Consider the following 20,032-nt stretch of genomic DNA (forward strand, 5'->3'; position numbering starts at 1 on the left):
ATAAAGAGGCAACACACGGAATGGGAGAAGATATTTGCAAATGACGGTAGAGACAAAAGGTTGATATCCAAGATCTATCATGAACTCCTCAAACTCAACATACACGAAACAGGCAAACATATCAAAAAATGGGAAGATATGAACAGATACATCTCCAATCAAGACATAGAAATGGCTATAAGACACATGAAAAAATGTTCAACATCATTAGCCCTCAGGGAGTTTAAAATTAAAACCACATTGAGATACCACCTTACACCAGTTAGAATGGCCAAAATTAACAAAACAGGAAACAACATGTGTTGGAGAGGACATGGAGAAAGTGGAACCCTCTTCCACTGTTGATGGGAATGCAAGTTGGTGCAGCCTCTTTGGAGAACAGTGTGGAGATTCCTCAAGAAATTAAAAATAGAGCTTCCCTATGACCCTGCCATTGCACTCCTGGGTATTTACCCCAAAGATACAGATGGAGTGAAAAGAAGTGCCATCTGTACCCCAATGTTTATAGCAGCAATGGCCACGGTCGCCAAACTATGGAAAGAACCAAGATGCCCTTCAACAGAAGAATGGATAAGGAAGATGTGGTCCATATACACTATGGAGTATTATGCCTCCATCAGAAAGGATGAATACCCAACTTTTGTAGCAACATGGACAGGACTGGAAGAGATTATGCTGAGTGAAATAAGTCAAGCAGAGAGAGTCAATTTAATATGGTTTCACTTATTTGTGAAGCATAACAAATATCATGGAGGACAAGGAGTGTTAGAGAGGAGAAAGGAGTTGGGGTAAATTGGAAGGGGAGATGAATCATAAGAGACTATGGACTCTGAAAAACAATCTGAGGGTTTTGAAGTGGCGGGGGTGTGGGAGGGTGGGGTACCAGGTGGTGGGCATTATAGAGGGCACAGATTGCATGGAGCACTGGGTGTGGTGAAAAAACCATGAATACTGTTTTTCTGAAAATAAATAAATTGAAAAAATTTTTTAAAAAAAGAATGATGTAGTGTCCTTCTGTATCTCTGACTACATTCTTTAGTTTCAAATCTAATTTGTCTGATATGAGAATCACTACCTCGGCCTTCTTTTGGGGCCATTGGCATGAAGGATGCTTCTCCATCCCTTCACTTTCAGTCTGGGTGTATCTTTAGGTTCAAAATGGTTCTCTTGTAGACAACATATGGATGGGGCCTGTCATTTTATCCAGTCTGCAACCCTGTGCCATTTTATGGGCACATTTAGGCCATTCACATTGAGGGTGATTATTGATAGATACGTTTTTATTGACATCGTCTTACCTTTGAAGTCTTTCTTTCTGTAGACTGTCTCTATATTTCTGTTCAATGCTATTCTTGGGCTTTTTCCTCCTTTAAAGAAGCCCCCTTAATATTTCCTGCAGTATTGGCTTGGTGGTTGCATAGTCTTTTAAGCCTTGCCGGTCCTGGAAACTCTTTATCTCTCCATCCATTTTGAATGTCAGTCTTGCTGGATAAAGTATTCTTGGCTGCATGTTCTTTTCATCCAGTGCCCTGAATATATCTTGCCAGCCCTTTCTGGCTTGCCAGGTCCCTGTGACAGGTCTGATATTATTCTGATGGGCTTTCCTCTGTAGGTAAGGAGCTTCTTTGTCCTAGCTGCTTTCAAAAGGTTCTGCTTACAATTATAATTCTTCATTCTTACTATTAGGTGTCTTGAGGACTTTCAAGAATCTGTAATCTTGGGGGGAAACCTGTCGGCCTCTAGTACATGAACGCTGGTTCCATTCATTATATTCAGAAAATTTTCATGAAGAACTTGTTCCACTATATCTTCTAGACTTCTTTCTTTCTCCTCCCCTTCAGGGATTCCAATAATTCTGATGTTGGAACGTTTCATGGCATCATTTATTTCCCTGATTCTGTTTTCATGGCTTCTAAGCTGTTTGTTCTTGGCTTCCTCCTGATCCTTTCTCTCTATCTGCTTGTCTTCCATATCACTCATTCTATCTTCTGTCTCAGTTACTCTAGCGTTGAGAGAATTTAAATTAGATTGGAACTCATTGAGAGCATTGTGAAGCTCATCCCTGGTAGCTTTCAGCTCTTCCCTAACATTGAAAACATGATCTCTGGTCGTTTTCAGTTCGGCCCTATTCATTTCCATTTGGTCACCCATGGGTTTCTCCAACCTAGCTATTGCTTGGATAATTTTTAGCCTGAATTCTCTTTCCGACATATTGTCTATGTTGATAGCCGTTAGCTCTGTTGCAGAAGGCCCATCCTCAGTATTTTTCTTCTGTTGGGCATTCCTCCTCCTAGTCATTTTGGTGAGAGATGGCTGAACGGGTGTAACTGGGTGTATCGACAGTGGTGCAGTCAAGGTGCACCCTGGAACGCTTCTGATAAATCAAGTTTCCCCACCTAAATGAGAGCAAAAAGAAAGGAAAAGAAAAAAAGAGAGAGGGAGAGAGACAGTAAGGGAAGGTGAGATAAAAGAGAATGTTCAGCCCAAATGGACCCCAAGGTAAGATTTATGAAGTATACAAACAAACACAGACAAACAAAAAGACTGATAAAAGTATATTACAAGAGAAAAAAATTATATATATATATATATATATATATATATATACTTGCTTATATGTATATGCAAATAAAGAAAGAACTTCGTCAAAAAGAACCCCGAGTATAAGATTTATATACTATCAAGACAAACACAAAAGCACAGAAATACTGGTGGAAGAAAAAGATGGAAGAGTGGTTGTAAATTCTCAGTGTGGGTGATGAAGGTTGTTTTGATTCTTCCTGGATGTATCTTGATATCTTTGTTAAAGGACTCAACTTTCCTAAGATAAAGGGGTATAGGAATTGGTTTACCCTAGGGGTGGCATTAATTGGGGAAAGGGGATTACCTTGAAGTTTAACTCTATATGAATATTAGAAAATAAAAATTTTTTAAAAAGTAATAAACTAGACTAAACTAAACTAAAATATAAAAAAAGAAATTTAAAAAATAGAAATGCAATTGAAAACACAGGTGTATGTATCAAAAAGTTCAGCTTAGAAGGTTATTATGGAATTTGATGTACTGGACATCTCACTGTGACGGTAAATAGGTTTAAAAATTATCTATATAATAATAAAAAATTATCTATATTAAAAAAATGTGCCAGAATAGTGGGATCGAATTAATAATAATAATTGTCCTATGAAGTAGTGGTGGTTTTTTTTTTTTTTTTTTCCTGGTTGGTTTTCTGGGGGAGGGGCCTGCCACGTGTGTTTTCAGTCAATGATGTTTTTTGAGTTAAGTCCTCCTGCCCCCCTCAAAGGGGTGGGCTCTGAGGAAACTGTTTTTTCAGGCTTTTGTTCTCTGGAGGTTTTTATATTTGTTCACTTTGTTTTTCTCTCTCGCCTTTACCGCTTTTGATGGTTTTTGTAAGTTTAGAGGAAAGCAAACTGCACCCTGACCTCCCTCTCAGAGAGAAGCCTCAGTCTGGCTTCAGAGCCCAAACAAATCCCCCCTTTGCCGCTGGCAGAATAGGTTCCCAGTCGCGGTCCCTGGGGACTCGGGATTTTTTGCTTGTACTGAAAACCATGGCAGCGGCGGCTGTCTCGGCAGCTCCAGACTGCCAGTGAAGTTCCAAGCAGCGATCACACACAGAGATTTTCCCACTGGCCCGGGCTGGGAGTGCCTGGTCTTTCCAGTCTGAGAGCACCTGGCTGGCGCCTGTGTGCACCTCTCTCAGGGGAGGGCGCGGGGCACGACTCGGACTCTGATGGCACAGCAGGGCACTCTTGTGGGGACTGCAAAAAGGTTGTGCTTCTGTTGGCTGGCGAGACTCCCAGCCCCTCATGGGAGCAGGGCGCCACGCACTCTCAGGCGCACTGGTGGTTCAGGGACCAAGACCTGGTTTCTCTGCCGCACTCTCTCTGGCTCTGCGCCAGGGGTGGCTGTCCTGGGTCTGGGGACTTAAACCCCTGACCCTAACACCCCGATTCCTGCAATTTCTTCCCGGTGTTCTTTGCTCTTTTTGAGTGCTTTCTACCAGACTCTCGAGTTAATGCTGGTCCCCAGGCACAGGGCACTCCCGTATTGGGATATTACTTTCCTATGGGTCACCTCTGGTGGCTCCCTCCCCCTTTTGTGTATCTTCCGATATCATTCTGACTTTCCCACTCCGCTTTACTGTCCACTGGCGTCTTCTGCTCCTGTAGAGATCCAGACGTGTATAATTCTGATCTCAGGATGATTCCGTGGGTGATCAGAGTTCTTTGGAAGGTAATCAGTGCACTTTAGGGTACAGGTTGAAAGGGCCCCTCCTCCTACTTCCCCGCCATCTTGTCTCCCCTTTTTTAAAGTTTTTAATTATTTATTTATTTGACAGAGAGAGACACAGTGAGAGAAGGATCACAAGCAGGGGGAGTGGGAAAGGGAGAAGCAGACTTTCCACTAAGCAGGGAGCCCTATGTGGGGCTCGATCCCAGGACCCTGGGGTCGTGACCTGAGCTGAAGGCAGACTTAATGACTGAGCAACCCAGGTGCCCCTCTCAATGTGGTTTTGATTTTAATTTCCCTGATGGCTAATGATAATGAATATTTTTTCAAGTGTCTGTTAGCCATTTGTATGTCTTCTTTAGAGAAGTGTCTGTTCATGTCTTCTGCCCATTTTTTGACGTGATTATTTGGTTTTTGGGGTGTTGAGTTTGAGAAGTTCTTTAGAGATCTTGACTATCAGCCTTTTTTCTGTACTGTCATTTGCGAATACCTTCTCCCATTCCATAGGTGGTCTCTGTTTTGTTGACTGTTTTCTTTGCTGTGCAGAAGCTTTTGATCTTGATGAAGTCCCAAAAGTTCATTTTCACTTTTTTTTTTCCTTGTCTTTGGAGATGTGTCTTGAAAGAAGTTACTGTTGTCAAAGTAAAAGAGGTTACTGCCTATGTTCTCCTCTAGGATTTGGTTGGATTCCTGTCTCACATTGAGATCTTTCATCCATTTTTAGTTTATCTTTGTGCTTGCTGGAAGTGCATGGTCAAATTTCATTCTTCTGTATTTAGCTATCCAATTTTCCCATCACAATCAAACGAAGAGATTTTTTTTCCACTGGATATTCTTTCCTGCTTTGTCAAAGATTAGTTGACCATAGAGTTGAGAGTCTATATCTGTGTTCTCTATTCTGTTCATTGGTCTACGCATCTGTTTTCGTGCCAGTACCATACTGTCATGATGACCACAGCTTTGTATTAAAGCTTGAAGTCAGGCAACGAGATGCCCGAGCTTTTTTTTCTTTTTGAATATTTCCTTGGCAATTCAGGGTCTTTTCTGGTTCTATACAAATTATAGCATTGTTTGTTCCACCACTTTGAATAATACCAATGATATTTTGATCGAGATGGCATTGAAATTATAGATTGCTCTAGGAAACATAAACTTTTTTTATTTTTTTTTTATTTTCAGCATAACAGTATTCATTATTTTTGCACCACACCCAGTGCTCCATGCAATCCGTGCCCTCTATAATACCCACCACCACAATGTTTATTCTTCCGATTCATAAGCTTGGAATGTTTTTCCATCTTTTTGTGTCTTCTTCGATTTCTTTCATGAGTGTTCCATAGTTCCTCGAGTATAGATCTTTTATCTCTTTGGTTAGTCTTATTCCAAGGTATCTTATGGTTTTGGGTGCTATTTTAAATGGGATCAATTCTCTAATTTCCCTTTCTACAGTTTCACTGTCAATTTATAGGATTTCCCACATAAAGCATCAATTCATCTGTGAAGAAAGTTTGACTTCTTCTCTGCCAATTCCAATACCTTTTATTTCTTTTTGTTGTCTGATTGCTGAAGCTAGGACTTCTAGTACTATGCTGAACAATAGTAGCAAGAGTGGGCATTGTTTCTGTGTTCCTGATATTAAAGGAAAGGCGCTCATTTTTCCCCATTGAGAATGTTATTTGCTATTTTCTTTTCATAACTGGCTTTTATTAAATTGAGGCATGTTCCCTCTATCTCTATACTCTGAAGAGTTTAAATCAGGAAAGAATGTTGTATTTTTTTCAAATGCTTTTTCTACATCAGTTGAGAGGATCATATGTTTCTTGACTCTTCTTTTATTAAAGTAATCTATCACATTGATTGATTTGCAAATGTTGAACAACCCTTTTATCCCAGGTATAAATCCCACTTGGTTGTGATGGGTAATTCTTTTTATGTACTGTTGGATCCTATTAGCTAGGGTCATGTCTCAACTGATACCAAAAGATTGAGATTACTCCTTGCATATTCTCAGATCACAGTGCTTTGAAACTGGAACTCAATAACAAGAAAAAAATAGAAGGAATTCAAACAGTTGGAAGATGAAGACCATCCTACTTAAGAATGTTTGGGTCAAAAAAAAAAAAAAAGAATGATTGGGTCAACCAGAAAATCAAAGAAGAATTTAAACAATTCATGGAAACCAATGAGAACAAAAACACATCAGTCCAGAATCTATGGGATAATGCAAAGATGGTCCTAAGGGGGAAATACATAGCCATCCAAACCTCACTCAAAAATGTAAAAAATCCAGAATACACAGTCTATCTTTATACATTAAAGACTTCGAGAGAGAACAACAAATAAAGCTTAGGCCAAGCAAGAGAAGAGAAATAATTAAGATTAGAGCAGAGATCAATGAATTAGAAACCAGATATACAGTAGAGCAGATCAATGAAACTAGAAGCTGGTTCTTTAAAATAATTAATAAAATAGATAAACTACTGGCCAGACTTACCCAAAAGAAAAGAGAAAGGACCCAAATTAATAAAATCATGAATGAAAGGGGGATATTATGAATAACACTAAAAAAATTTACAAACAATTTTTTAAATTAATTTTTTATTGTTTATAAACATATATTTTCATCCCCAGGGGTACAGGTCTGTGAATCACCAGGTTTACACACTTCACAGCACTCACCAAAGCACATACCCTCCCCAATGTCCATAATCCCACCCCCTTCTCCCAAACCCCCTCCCCCCAGCAACCCTCAGTTTGTTTTGTGAGATTAAGAGTCACTCATGGTTTGTCTCCCTCCCAATCCCATCTTGTTTCATTGATTCTTCTCCTACCCACTTAAGCCCCCATGTTGCATCACCACTTCCTCATATCAGGGAGATCATATGATAGTTGTCTTTCTCTGCTTGACTTATTTCGCTAAGCATGATACGCTCTAGTTCCATCCATGTTGTCGCAAATGGCAAGATTTCATTTCTTTTGATGGCTGCATAGTATTCCATTGTGTATATATACCACATCTTCTTGATCCATTCATCTGTTGATGGACATCTAGGTTCTTTCCATAGTTTGGCTATTGTGGACATTGCTGCTATAAACATTCGGGTGCATGTGCCCCTTTGGATCACTACGTTTGTATCCTTAGGGTAAATACCCAATAGTGCAATTTTAAGAACATATTAGAGCAATGATAAGCCAAAAAATTAGTCAATCTGGAAGAAATAGATGCATTCCTGAAAACTTATAAACTACTAAGGCTGAAACAGGAAATGGCAAGAAATATGAACAGACTTAAAAACCAGCAAGGAAATTGAAACAGTAATCAAAAATCTCAAAAAACCTTAAAAATAAAAGAGTCCAGGGACAGTTGGCTTCCCAAGGGTATTCCACCAAACATTTAATGAAGAAATAGTACCTATTCTACTGAGACTCTTTCAAAATATAGAAATGGAAGGAAAGATTCCAAAATTGTGCTATGGAGCTAGCATTACCTTGATATACTAACCAAAGACCCTATCAAAAAAGAGAATTACAGACCAATACCCCCTGATGATTATGGATAGCAAGTTTCTCACCAAGATATTAGCCAACAGTATCCATTCATACAATAAAAGGATTATCCATCACAACCAGGTAGGATTTATTCCTGAGATGCAAATGCTGAACCATTGGCAAATCAATCAATGTGATAGAACACATTAATAAAAGAAAATGCAAGAACCATATGATCCTTCCAACTGATACAGAAAACACTTAACAAAATACAACATTCTTAACTGATTAAAACTCTTCAAAGTATAGAAATAAAGGGAACACACCTCAATATCATAAAAGCCATCTATGAAAAGCTGACAGTGAGTATCATTCTCAATGGGGAAAAGCTGAGAGCTTTTCTTGTAAGATCAGGAAAATGACAGGGATATCCACTCTCACCACTTTTGTTCAATATGCTACGTGAAATCCTAACCTCAGCAATCAGACAGCAAGAAGAAATAAAAGGCATTCAAATTAGCAAAGAAGAAGTCAAACACTCGCTCTTCACAGATGATATGATACAGTATGTGGAAAACCCCTAAAACTCCACACCCAAAATACTAAACCTCATACAGCAGTTCAACAATGTAGCAGGTTACAAAATCAATGCACAGAAATCAGTTGCATTTCTATACACCAATAATGTGGCTGAGAGAGAATTAAGGAATCACTACCATTTACTATTGTACCAAAAACCATAAGATATCTTGGAATAAACCTAACCAAAGAGGTAAAGGATCTGTATTCAAGGAATTACAGAAGACTCATTAAAGAAATTGAAGAAGACACAAAAAGATGGAAGACCATTCCATGCTCTTGGATCGGAAGAATAAACATTGTTAAAATGTCTATACTGCCTAGAGCAATCTATACTTTTGATGCTATTCCGATCAAAATTCCACCAGTATTCTTCAAAGAGCTGGAGCAAATAATTCTAAAATTTGTATGGAATCAGAAGAGACCCAGAATCTCTAAGGAAATGTTGAAAAACAAAAATAAAACTGGGGGCATCACGTTACCTGATTTCAAGCTTTATTACAAACCTGTGATCACCAAGACAGCATGGTACTGGCATCAAAACAGACACATAGACCAGTGGAACAGAGTAGAGAGCCCAGATATGGACTCTCAACTCTATGGTCAAATAATCTTCGACAAAACAGGAAAAAATATACAGTGGAAAAAAGACAGTCTCTTCAAAAAATGGTGCTGGGAAAACTGGGCACCTATATGTAGAAGAATGAAACTTGACCATTCTCTTACACCGTACACAAAGATAAACTCAAAATGGATAAAAGACCTCAACGTGAGACATGAATCCATCAGAATCCTAGAGGAGAACATAGGCAGTAATCTCTTCGATATCAGCCACAGCAACTTCTTTCAAGATATGTCTCCAAAGGCAAAGGAAACAAAAGCAAAGATGAACTTTTGGGACTTCATCAAAATCAAAAGCTTCTGCACAGCAAAAGAAAAAGTCAACAAAACAAAGAGGCAACCCACGGAATGGGAGAAGATATTTGCAAATGACAGTACAGACAAAAGGTTGATATCCAGAATCTATAAAGAACTCCTGAAACTCAACACACACAAAACAGACAATCATATCAAAAAATGGGCAGAAGATATGGACAGACACTTCTCCAATAAAGACATACAAATGGCTACCAGACGTATGAAAAAATGTTCATCATCACTGCCATCAGGGAGATTCAAATTAAAACCACATTGAGATATCACCTTACACCAGTTAGAATGGCCAAAATTAGCAAGACAGGAAACAACATGTGTTGGAGAGGATGTAGAGAAAGGGGAACCCTCTTCCACTGTTGGTGGGAATGCAAGTTGGTGCAGCCTCTTTGGAGAACAGTGTGGAGATTCCTCAAGAAACTAAAAATAGAACTTCCCTATGACCCTGCAATTGCACTCCTGGGTATTTACCCCAAAGATACAGATGTAGTGAAAAGAAGGGCCATCTGTACTCCAATGTTTATAGCAGCAATGGCCACGGTCGCCAAACTGTGGAAAGAACCAAGATGCCCTTCAACGGACGAATGGATAAGGAAGATGTGGTCCATATACACTATGGAGTATTATGCCTCCATCAGAAAGGACAAATACCCAACTTTTGTAGCAACATGAATGGGACTGGAAGAGATTATGCTGAGTGAAATAAGTCAAGCAGAGAGAGTCAATTATCATATGGTTTCACTTATTTGTGGAGCATAAAAAATAGCATGGAGAACGTGGGGAGATAGAGGAGAAGGGAGTTGGGGGAAATTGGAAGAGGAGGTGAACCATGAGAGACTATGGACTCTGAAAAACAATCTGAGGGTTTTGAAGCGACGGGAGTTGGGAGGTTGGGGGAACCAAGCAGTGGGTATTGCAGAGGGCACAGATTGCATGGAGCACTGGGTGTAGTGCAAAAATAATGAATTCTGTTATGCTGAAAAAAATAATATAAGAAAAAAAAAGAAACAGAAAATGAAAATGGCTGGTTATAAAGTGATCGGAGGAACCCAGGTTATAACCTGTAAAAACTTAGAGAAGACAAGGAAGACTCAAGGAAAGAACTGCTTTAAAATGTGTACACCTGAGGAAGAAATAAAAATAATGGATGAAGGAAGCCAGGATTTCTCAGCCTTTATATTAGATATCCAGCTACTCAGGAGAGTCCTATAATGGTCCTGACACTGAGTGGCACCATCCTGATGAGTAGCCTGCTCAAGGCTCTCTTCATGTCCCTGTTCCTCAAGCTGTAGATGAAGGGGTTCATCATGGGGGTGACAATGGTATACATCACCGAGGCCACCAGACTCATCCTGGAGGAAGAAGTTGCTGCAGAACTGAGGTAGACACCAAGGCCCGTGCCATAGAACAAGGAGACCATGGAGAGGTGAGACCCACACGTGGAAAAGGCTTTGTGCTTCCCTGCAGCTGAGGAGATGCTGAGTATGGAGGAAATAATTTGATAGTAAGACAACAGTATTGCATGGAAAGGAATCACGGCCAGAAGGCCAGTTGCAGAATACACCACTATGTTATTGATGAGGGTGTCAGAACAGGAAAGCTTCAGGATTTCAGGAAGATCACAAAAAAAGTGTGGAATTTCCATTTTTGTGCAGAAGGACAGCCTCAAAAGGGTCAAGGTCTCGAGCAGGGAGCCCATGACACTGATGCACCAGGACCCCAGGGCCAACAGCCCACAGAACTGGGGGTTCATGATGACTGAGTAGTGCAGGGGGTGACAGATGGCCACAAAGCGGTCATAGGCCATCACAGTCAGGAGTAAATTGTCCAGGCATCCAAATACAATGAAAAAGAATATCTGGCTGAGGCATCCTTCATATGTTATGGTTTTTCTTTGAGTCTGGATGTTCAGCAGCATCTTGGGGATGGTCGTGGAGGTGAAACAGATGTCAGCAAATGACAGGTTGGAGAGGAAGAAGTACATGGGCATGTGGAGGTGGGAGTCTGAGCAGATGGCTAGGAAGATGAGCAGGTTCCCCATGAATGCGACCAAGTATATGGACAGGAACAGCCCAAAAAGCATGAACTGAATCTCTGACGTCACTGAAAACCCCAGGAGGAGAAATTCTGAAGCATGTGTTTGATTTCCTGGTTCCATGTGGATGAAATAACTAGCAGGAAAGGGAATAAAATCAACATCCAATGACCATCACAGTGAAAACACAGAAATGTGATTGTCTTTAATTTCAGGTGAATGGATTAATAAAGTACTACCCTGTTATAATTGGGGAATTTGAAATGCTTCCATCCTTCCCTCTGTTGCCACTACCTTCTAGAAATGTAGTCCTAGCTCCAAAGCAGTTATGTCCTTTATAGCCTGGTTACTTAGAGTGTGAATCATGGGCCAGCAGGAGCATCATTGCCCAGAGCTTTGAATGCAGAGTCCCAGGCCACATTCAAACTTGCTGCATCTGAACCCACATTGTGAGAAGATCACAGTGGTTTCCCAAAGGAATTTCTCCTTTGCGACTGAGGAGAGCTGGTCTAGATCATGTGTGGTATTCAATCCTTCAACTTTTATCTCCTTACTTTTATTTCCCCGTACACCTTCCCTCAAACGTCCTTACTCCATATGTAGGCAAAAATAGGAGCCCAAATAAGAAGTAACATGGAGGACATGGGGAGATGGAGAGGAGGAAGGAGTTGGGGGAAATTGGAAGGGGAGATGAACCATGAGAGACTATGGACTCTGAAAAACAATCTGAGGGTTTTGAAGGGGAGGTTGAGTGAACCTGATGGTGGGTATTATGGAGGGCACGTATGGCATGGAGCACTGGGTGTGGTGCATAAACAATGAATTCTGGTACACCGAAAAGAAATTTAAAAAATAAAAAATTATAATAAAAATAGGACCTCAATGAATAAGAGGAGCTCAATAATTAGCTCAATAGAACCTCTTCTGCCATTCATCTGTGTGGAGTCAATAATTTTCATCCACTGGTCTTGACTGTTTCAAACACTGTTTATAAATCCTATATTTAGTTTTTAATACAAATATCTGTAACTTTCACAATGATTTGCATTTGTTATGTAAGAAAATTATACTATTTTTCATAGTCATTTTGTGACACTGTTCTTTTTTTTAATTAATTTATTTATTTTCAGAAAAACGGTATTCATTATTTTTTCACCACATCCAGTGCTCCATGCAATCTGTGCCCTCTATAATACCCACCACCTGGTACCCCAACCTCCCACCCCCCCGCCACTTCAAACCCCTCAGATTGTTTTTCAGAGTCCATAGTCTCTCATGGTTCACCTCCCCTTCCAATCTCCCCCAACTCCCTTCTCCTCTCTAACACCCCTTGTCCTCCATGCTATTTGTTATGCTTTACGAATATGTGAAACCATATGATAATTGACTCTCTCTGCTTGGCTTATTTCACTCAGCATAATCTCTTCCAGTCCTGTCCATATGTCACTTGAAAACCTTTATGCCTTCTCTCTTTTATCCTTGAGTGGAATTTTTTAAGTATCCTTTTTTAAAGTAATACAAGCACCACAGTTTAGGCTGATATTATACTTGGGCATTTTTTGTTTTCAAGTTAAAGATTTGGAGCTTGGTACACATACATATCACACACGTACTTCAAAAACTGCTCTCTGGGTCCCTGGGTGGCACAATCAGTCAAGTGTCCAAATCTTGGTTTCAGCTCATGTCACTTGATTTCAGGTGGTGAGCTTGAGTCCCACGTCAGGCTGGGTCAGCCCCATGTCAGTGCAGAGTCTGCTTAAGATTCTCTATTCCTCTCATTCAAATAAATCAATAAATCTTAAGGAAAAAGGAAAAGGCACCAATAAAATCGATTGTCAATGACAGAGGAAAAGATGGAGTAGGTAACTCCTATTCAAAAAAGCATTGAAAATCCTGTGGAAAACTGTCAGTATCAACATTATCAGGAATCTAAAAATAGTTGATGGTTTTCAACAAGGATGTGAACTTTTAGCTCCTCATTAAATTCCCTTAAAACATTTGTGAATCAAAAAGCATAGGGGTTCTTCTGTAGAGGAAGCATTTTCTTCTTCAGCTTTGGCCTCCCCTCTGAAGAAAGACCAAAGAAATGATCCCAGAGTTCCTGAGCCAGGACTTCTCCATACTCAAAGGGAACGAGCTGCATATTGGTTCAAAGCCCATTGAAATCCCGGTACCTTCATTCAGAGATATGCTGACGCTCCCTGAGTGCACCCAACCTCACCTCAGACAATCCCAAGAGCATTTCCATGTCTCAGATGTTAATCCACTGAGGGAGGACCCCAAAAATAGAAATGATTACAAGGATGAGAGACAAAGAAAAATGACACGCACCTAGGATCTGATAATAATATTTTCAGGTTACAAATTGCAGAGCATAGAGTTCTGTCCTGTCAATTCATATAAGATCAGTATATAAAAATTATAATAGCTCCAGGAAATATTAATTTGAATATCAGTAGGATCAAATGGTGACTTGTTATTTGGAGCCACGAAATTAGTGTTAATACAGCTAAACAAGGTGGTGCCATTAGCCTCTATTACCCAGAAATCTACTTTTGTAGATCATATGGAGTAGGTAATTTTAACTTTGATTAAGGTTTACTACTGATTTTTTCAGTATATTTTAATACTTGAACCATGATAATAGTTGTCCTGCCTTACCTCTCCCACAGTGTGACTACTAACCCATGTGTGATTCCTCTAGCCTACATTAAGAACCATGAAAGACTATGGACTCTGAAAAAACAACCTGAGGGTCTTGAAGGGGCAGGGGGTGGGAGGTTGGGGGAACAAGGTGGTGGGTGTTATGGAGGGCAAGTACTGCATGGAGCACTGAGTGTGGTGCAAAAACAATGAATACTGTTATGCTGAAAAGAAATTTTTAAAAAACCTTATAAATAAATCCATCAACACTGTTGACCAAAAAAAAAAAAAAAAAAAAAAAACAAGAAAGAAAAGGAAAGAAAGAAAGAAACATTTCAAGTACTTTAAAATGTGTTTTGAATTCCTTAAAGGTAATTGACATTTCTCCTTCCCTCACACAATGTGACTTTCATGAGAATTGGGTAGATCACTGATGTTTTGCCTTAGTGTCAGGAAGGGCCATGCTTCTAACAAGCAATTGTATGTTTTCATGCTATGGATACCGTGACTCTTGTAATTGATTATTGAGCCAGAGATTGCCTACATAACATATCCATTCTCCTCTTCCCTGTTATCAGACACTGATTATATTTGGACATGGTCACATGTCCAGATAAGATACTATATTTCTCAATTTCACCTTAAATCCTGGAGTTGGTGGAGAGTATGAGAATTTATTGAGTAGGAATAATTGAATGCTCTTTATAATTAATTCCCTTTTCTATATCCTCTTTGCATAGAATTCATGCATGACGCTGGGACTCCCACAGCTGATGTATCCTGGAAAACCACACACTATGGAACTGGAAGCTGAGATGGAATGAACCTTGTCCCCTCATGTTCGCATAGAGACATCATTCACCTTCTTTGGCAATGGAGAGAAATTATCCCCAATTGAATATGGACAATTTTTCTTCTTAGTTTTTCTATCTACATGGCCAAATTTCCTCCTAATAGCATAAATTGAGTCCTTTTTCTTCACTGGAATTATCAGAGTTCTATCAGGTACCTAATTTTCACAAAAATGTAACATTTTAGGATAGATATTTTGTTTACTTCTGTAATTATTCACCTGGTTTTATGTCTCATTTACTTCAACCATAATGTTTATCTTGTCATAAACATTTAAGGTATTTTTGATTGTCCTAAGCATTGTGTAGGTTCCTCAAAAGTCTTTTGGAATGTATCATGAATGAGCGAATAAGTAAATAAATGATGTTTTTCAGCTGGTATGATGTCCTGGACACTCAATCCATTACATCTGCCCTCCCAAAAACATTCCCCGAGACCGCCTTATGTTCACTCTGTGCTGATGGGAGAAAGATCCATCATACATCTTATGGAAAGTGGCAATTCAAACTCACATCTACTTGACTCCAAGTCAAGGCTCCTCTTACTCTGCAGGGCTGCCTCAGGCAGTCAGTGCTTCACAAATAAGAGGAAAGGCTAATGTTGGGATAAAGCAGAACCCTAGAGATAAGCAGACATATGGGAGAGTCAGTTCCTGCTGCAGAAGGAGAGGGGCCCTACAATGATGTTCTTAGAAGAGAAGCAAGAAGAGCTGACTGAGAAGGAAGGAGGATCAAGAATCCTCTTCGGATATGAAATGTACAGGATTTAGAGTCAATCCCATTTCACTGTCTTAGCAACCTGTTTCCCTAGAAGACATGGTTAATAAAAGTTTTCCTTCTGTCCATGCCATTTTCCTGGAGTACTTACCAGAATACTCTGGATACCTCTAACGCCTTATTCAATGGATTTGTCTCTAATGGGCCTTCCTTCCAAAGACAGTTGTGATGAAAAGGACAAGAAATGGGGGTCAAGCACTGGTTCTTTGGAGTGGGTGGACAGCTCAGAGAAGCACGGTGAAGATGCTCTTAGTCTGTGACTGATGAGCAGCAGGTGAACTCTGCAAAGGGGGATTCAGAGACTGAATTCTCAGAGCTCCTTATTAAATAAATTCCTTTCATGTTGCTCAATTCTCTAAGCAATTCAGCTGTCCTGTAGATAAAGGATCATAAACAAAGACAAATTTTCTGCCACATCAGTCCCCATGTGTCCACCTTGAGATCCAAGTGTGTATTTCCTTTCTACTAATTGGTATATCACCCCTGGAATGGACATCCCTCCAATGTATATAACCTCTCCTGCAGGCACATCAAAAAGACCATCCTGTGAGCATCTGAGCTTCTGTGAGTGACAGTCTCCAGTGACTGAATCAGAGATATTGCTATGTCACTTGACCACCTCCATCCCAAGTAGGATTTTTCCTTGAACTTCACCTGAATTCTACTAAAAAATTTCAGACAGTTTCTGAAGAAAATGTGTAAATCATTGCATTTGGTTGATGGTTAAATTCTTTGGCTACAGAGATAGACTTTTCTTCATACATGTTCCCAGATCTAGTTATGCAGGTTTTCATTTAGAGTGAATGTATTCACATTTTTTTCTATCAACCCAGATAGGATATTCAGAGCATTCTTGTCCAATGAGAAAAAATAGGTAATATGTTTTCTTCTTGTTGTTGTTTATTTGAGTATAGTTGACATATAATGATACATTAATTTCAGGTGTGCAACACAGTGATTTGACTATTTTATACACTATGCAATGTTCACAAGTGTAGCTACCTTCAGTTGTGAAACATCGGTACATCACTGTTACAATATCATTGACTGTTTCCCTTATGTTGTGCCTTTTATTCCCATGACTTATTCACTCCATAACTGGAAGCCTGTACCCTCTTCCCTTCACTCAATCAGCCCATGTCCACACACTCCTTTGCTCTAGAAATCATCAGTTTGCTGTCTGTATTTATAAGTCTGATTTTGCTTTTTGCTCACTCATTTTTTAGACTCCACTTATGAGTAGAATCATGATATTTGTCTTTCTCAGTCTGACTTATTTTGCTTAGCATAATATTTTCTAGGTCTATTCATATAGTCTCAAAATGCATGATCTCATCCTTGTTTATGGGTGAGAAATATTCTGGTGTGTGTGTGTGTGTGTGTGTGTGTGTGTGTGTGTACCATATTTTCCTTATCCATTCATCTATTGATAAACACTGAGGTTGCTTCCATGTCTTGAATTATTTCACTTAGCATAATACCCTCCAGTTAGATATGGTTCATATATACAATGGAATATTATTCATCCATCAGAAAAGATTTGTGTTCAAATCATTTGGCAAAATAAATCAATCAAAGAACGACTGTTGTCATATGGTTTCAATCATATGTGGAACATAAGAAACAGTGCAGAGGATTATAAGGGAAGGGGAGGGGTCAAGAAATCATCAGAGAGTCATCAGGGGACACAAAGTCATCAGAAAGACTCTTAACTACAGGAAACAAATGGGGTTTGGGGAGGGGTGGTGGGTGGGTGGATGGGATAATTGGGGGATGGGTATTATGAAGGGTATATGTTGTGATAAGCACTGGGTGCCATATGCAGATGATGAATTATTGAACCCTACATCCAAAACTGATTATGTAGATTATATTGGTTAATGGAATTTAAATTAAAAAAATATTTGGAGTTGAGGGAAATTGGAAGGGGAGGTGAACCATGAGATACTATGGACTCTGAAAAACAATCTGAGAGTTTTGAAGGGGTGGGGGGTGGGAGGTTGGGGGAACCAGGTGGTGGGTATTAGAGGGGGCACAGATTGTATGGAGCACTGGGTGTGGTGCAAAAACAATGAATACTGTTACACTGAAAAGAAATAAAAAATTTAAAAATATATATATTTGGAAAAGTCTTTTATTGTTTCATCTTCAAAAATCCCCTTCTATTGTCATGCATTGTATATTTTCTGTTGTAAACTGCAGTTTATTCCCTTTGCACATTTTTCTTGAGGAGTATTCAGTTAGTAAAATGTCTTGATATCATAAAAATACTAGTCCATTCTTGTTTGTTTCCTCCTTTGTTAATTATTCTGGGAATCAAGGGGATGTGAACTGGGGCTGGAAAGCTGCCAGAACCAGGGAAGCATTCTGCTCATCACAGTCTCTCAGGGACCCTGAGCTTATTAGATTTCTTTTTCCCCCTTGTGTCCATTTCTTTTCTGTCTCTATTTTTGAAACCTATTTTTTATGTTTATTTAAATAGAGAACACAAGTTCATCATATGAAAATGGAGCCCCATGTTTTCATGTCCGTGGGGGGCTTACTAACTAGAATTTAAGTACTATTTACATAGTCTTTGGGGTAAAGGAATCTGAGGTTGACAGCTTGACTTGTATCATTTCCTTCAATTTATTGTAGCTGAAGGAAAGAAAGGGGTGATAGTAACACAGTGCCAGGAGGTCAGAGTGTACTTTATGCATCTGTGTGTGAGTGTGTGTTGTGGGACATGAGCAGTCCTCAGGGCAATGGTACCAGAGTTCATGTAGTCCAGTATGTGACCCTTAAATGCAGAATGTTAACCAACAGATGAAAATAAGGAAGGTATTTACCTCTATTTACAGAATGCCTTGGAACACAATTAAGCATACAAAGAGCACCATGTGAAGAAAGGATCCCCTGTGTCTTGAAGTCTCATCAGTGGCAGGAAAGCTGCCTCAGTCTTCAACATTTTCTACCACCACCTCTCATAACTCTCCCTCTTTTTTATTAACATACACTGTATTATTTGTTCCAGGGGTACAGGTCCATGATTCTTCAGCCTTATACAATTCAAAGCATTCCCCAAAGCACATACCCTCCCCCAAATCCATCACCCAGACACTTTATCCCTCCCACCCCTCTCCTCTCCAGCAACCCTCAGTTTGTTTCCTGAGATTAAGAGTCTCTTATGGCTTGTCTCCCCCTCTGGTTTTGTCTTGTTTCATTTTCCCCTCCCTTCCCCTATGATCCTCTGTCTTGTTTCTCAAATTCCTCCTATCAGTGAGATAATATAATAGTTGTTTTTCTCTGATTCACTTATTTTGCTTAGCATAATGCCCTCTAGTTCCATCCACATCATTGCAAATGGCAAGATTTCTTTTTTTTATGGTTGCATAGTATTTTATTGTTTGGCATTGTCATCACACTCCCTATTGCTCATTCCTTCACCACACTGACTTCATTGTGAGATCTGCATATCTGAAGTAAGTGTCTTCTACAAGGCCCTTGCATTGTTTTCCCTGCTAGGCATACACCTCCCCCAGATATCCTACTGCCTCTTCTTTTATCTTTCTAGAAAGCCTCTGTCTAAAATGTCACCTTCTGGAGGAGGGGTAAGATGGTGGAGGAGTGGACTCCATTTCAACCGGTTTCCTGAATTTAGTTGGCTATCTAACAAGCCAGTCTGAACACATATGAAATTAGCTTGAGATGTAAGACTCTATGTTTGGATCTCTATGGGTGCTGAGGATCTTCAGTAGAGAGGTACAAAGGATGAACTTGAGATTGTGGGGCCAATTACTGGAGGATAAACCAGAAAGGGGAGGGGGCTACCAGAAGCTACTCACTGGAAAGTAAAATAACACCCCAGTGCAAAAGCGTCCTGTACCTGGGACCAATGACAGCTTGCAGAGAAGTGGTGGTGGGACAGGAAGAACCTGATAAAAGCACTCTAACAGAATCAGGGAGCTTAAGGGGCAAACGCTGGGACTGGGGTGGCCATTTGTGTGAACCTGTACCTGTGGACCTGGGAGACTAGCCTTTGCTGCAGCAGTCACAGCTGCTGTCAATGGCACCACCCACACCCACACAGAGTGGGATCTTCCTGGTTTTGGAGGCACAGAGGTCAGAGACAAGTGGGGGCCTTGGTTGACCACTGAGAGGATTGCTAGGGCATGCACTGCCTATGGGAGTCTGTGGTTGTCAGCAGTGCTTGCAGAGGAGGAGACTCTGTGTTCTGGAGGGTTCAGAGAGGAACAGGCTGTCACTTCTCTCCTCTGTGTGTGGACATTTCCCTTTTCCCTGACCCTCCAAAAAGGCATGAAAAGCCACAAGACAACAAAACTGCAAGAGAACAAAAGCCCAAAAAAGGGGTTTTCATGGAGCCCAGCCCCTTGATAGGGAGCAGGGCAGCTTTGCCCAAGCAGGGTTGCCTGAAAAACAAAATCGCAGCCTCCACCCCCACCAGAAAAGCTGGAAGAACAAAAGGATGACAACC

The 20,032-nt window shown here is 40.1% G+C and overlaps 1 protein-coding gene across 1 annotated transcript; it reads right to left on the reverse strand.

Annotated features, from left to right (window-relative positions):
* Positions 1-10,447: 10,447 nt before the first annotated feature.
* On the reverse strand, positions 10,448-11,653 carry LOC116600341 (olfactory receptor 7C1-like). Its single transcript, XM_032360514.1, has 2 exons — positions 11,524-11,653; positions 10,448-11,430 (listed from the first exon to the last, which is right to left on the reverse strand). Exon 2 carries the CDS (start codon positions 11,408-11,410, stop codon positions 10,448-10,450), a length of 963 nt encoding a protein of 320 aa, XP_032216405.1. The 5' UTR covers positions 11,411-11,430; positions 11,524-11,653.
* Between the last annotated feature and the right edge of the window lie 8,379 nt (positions 11,654-20,032).

This window comes from Mustela erminea, chromosome 1, assembly GCF_009829155.1.
Source record: "Mustela erminea isolate mMusErm1 chromosome 1, mMusErm1.Pri, whole genome shotgun sequence".
In the NCBI taxonomy this organism is placed as follows: Eukaryota; Metazoa; Chordata; class Mammalia; order Carnivora; family Mustelidae; genus Mustela; species Mustela erminea.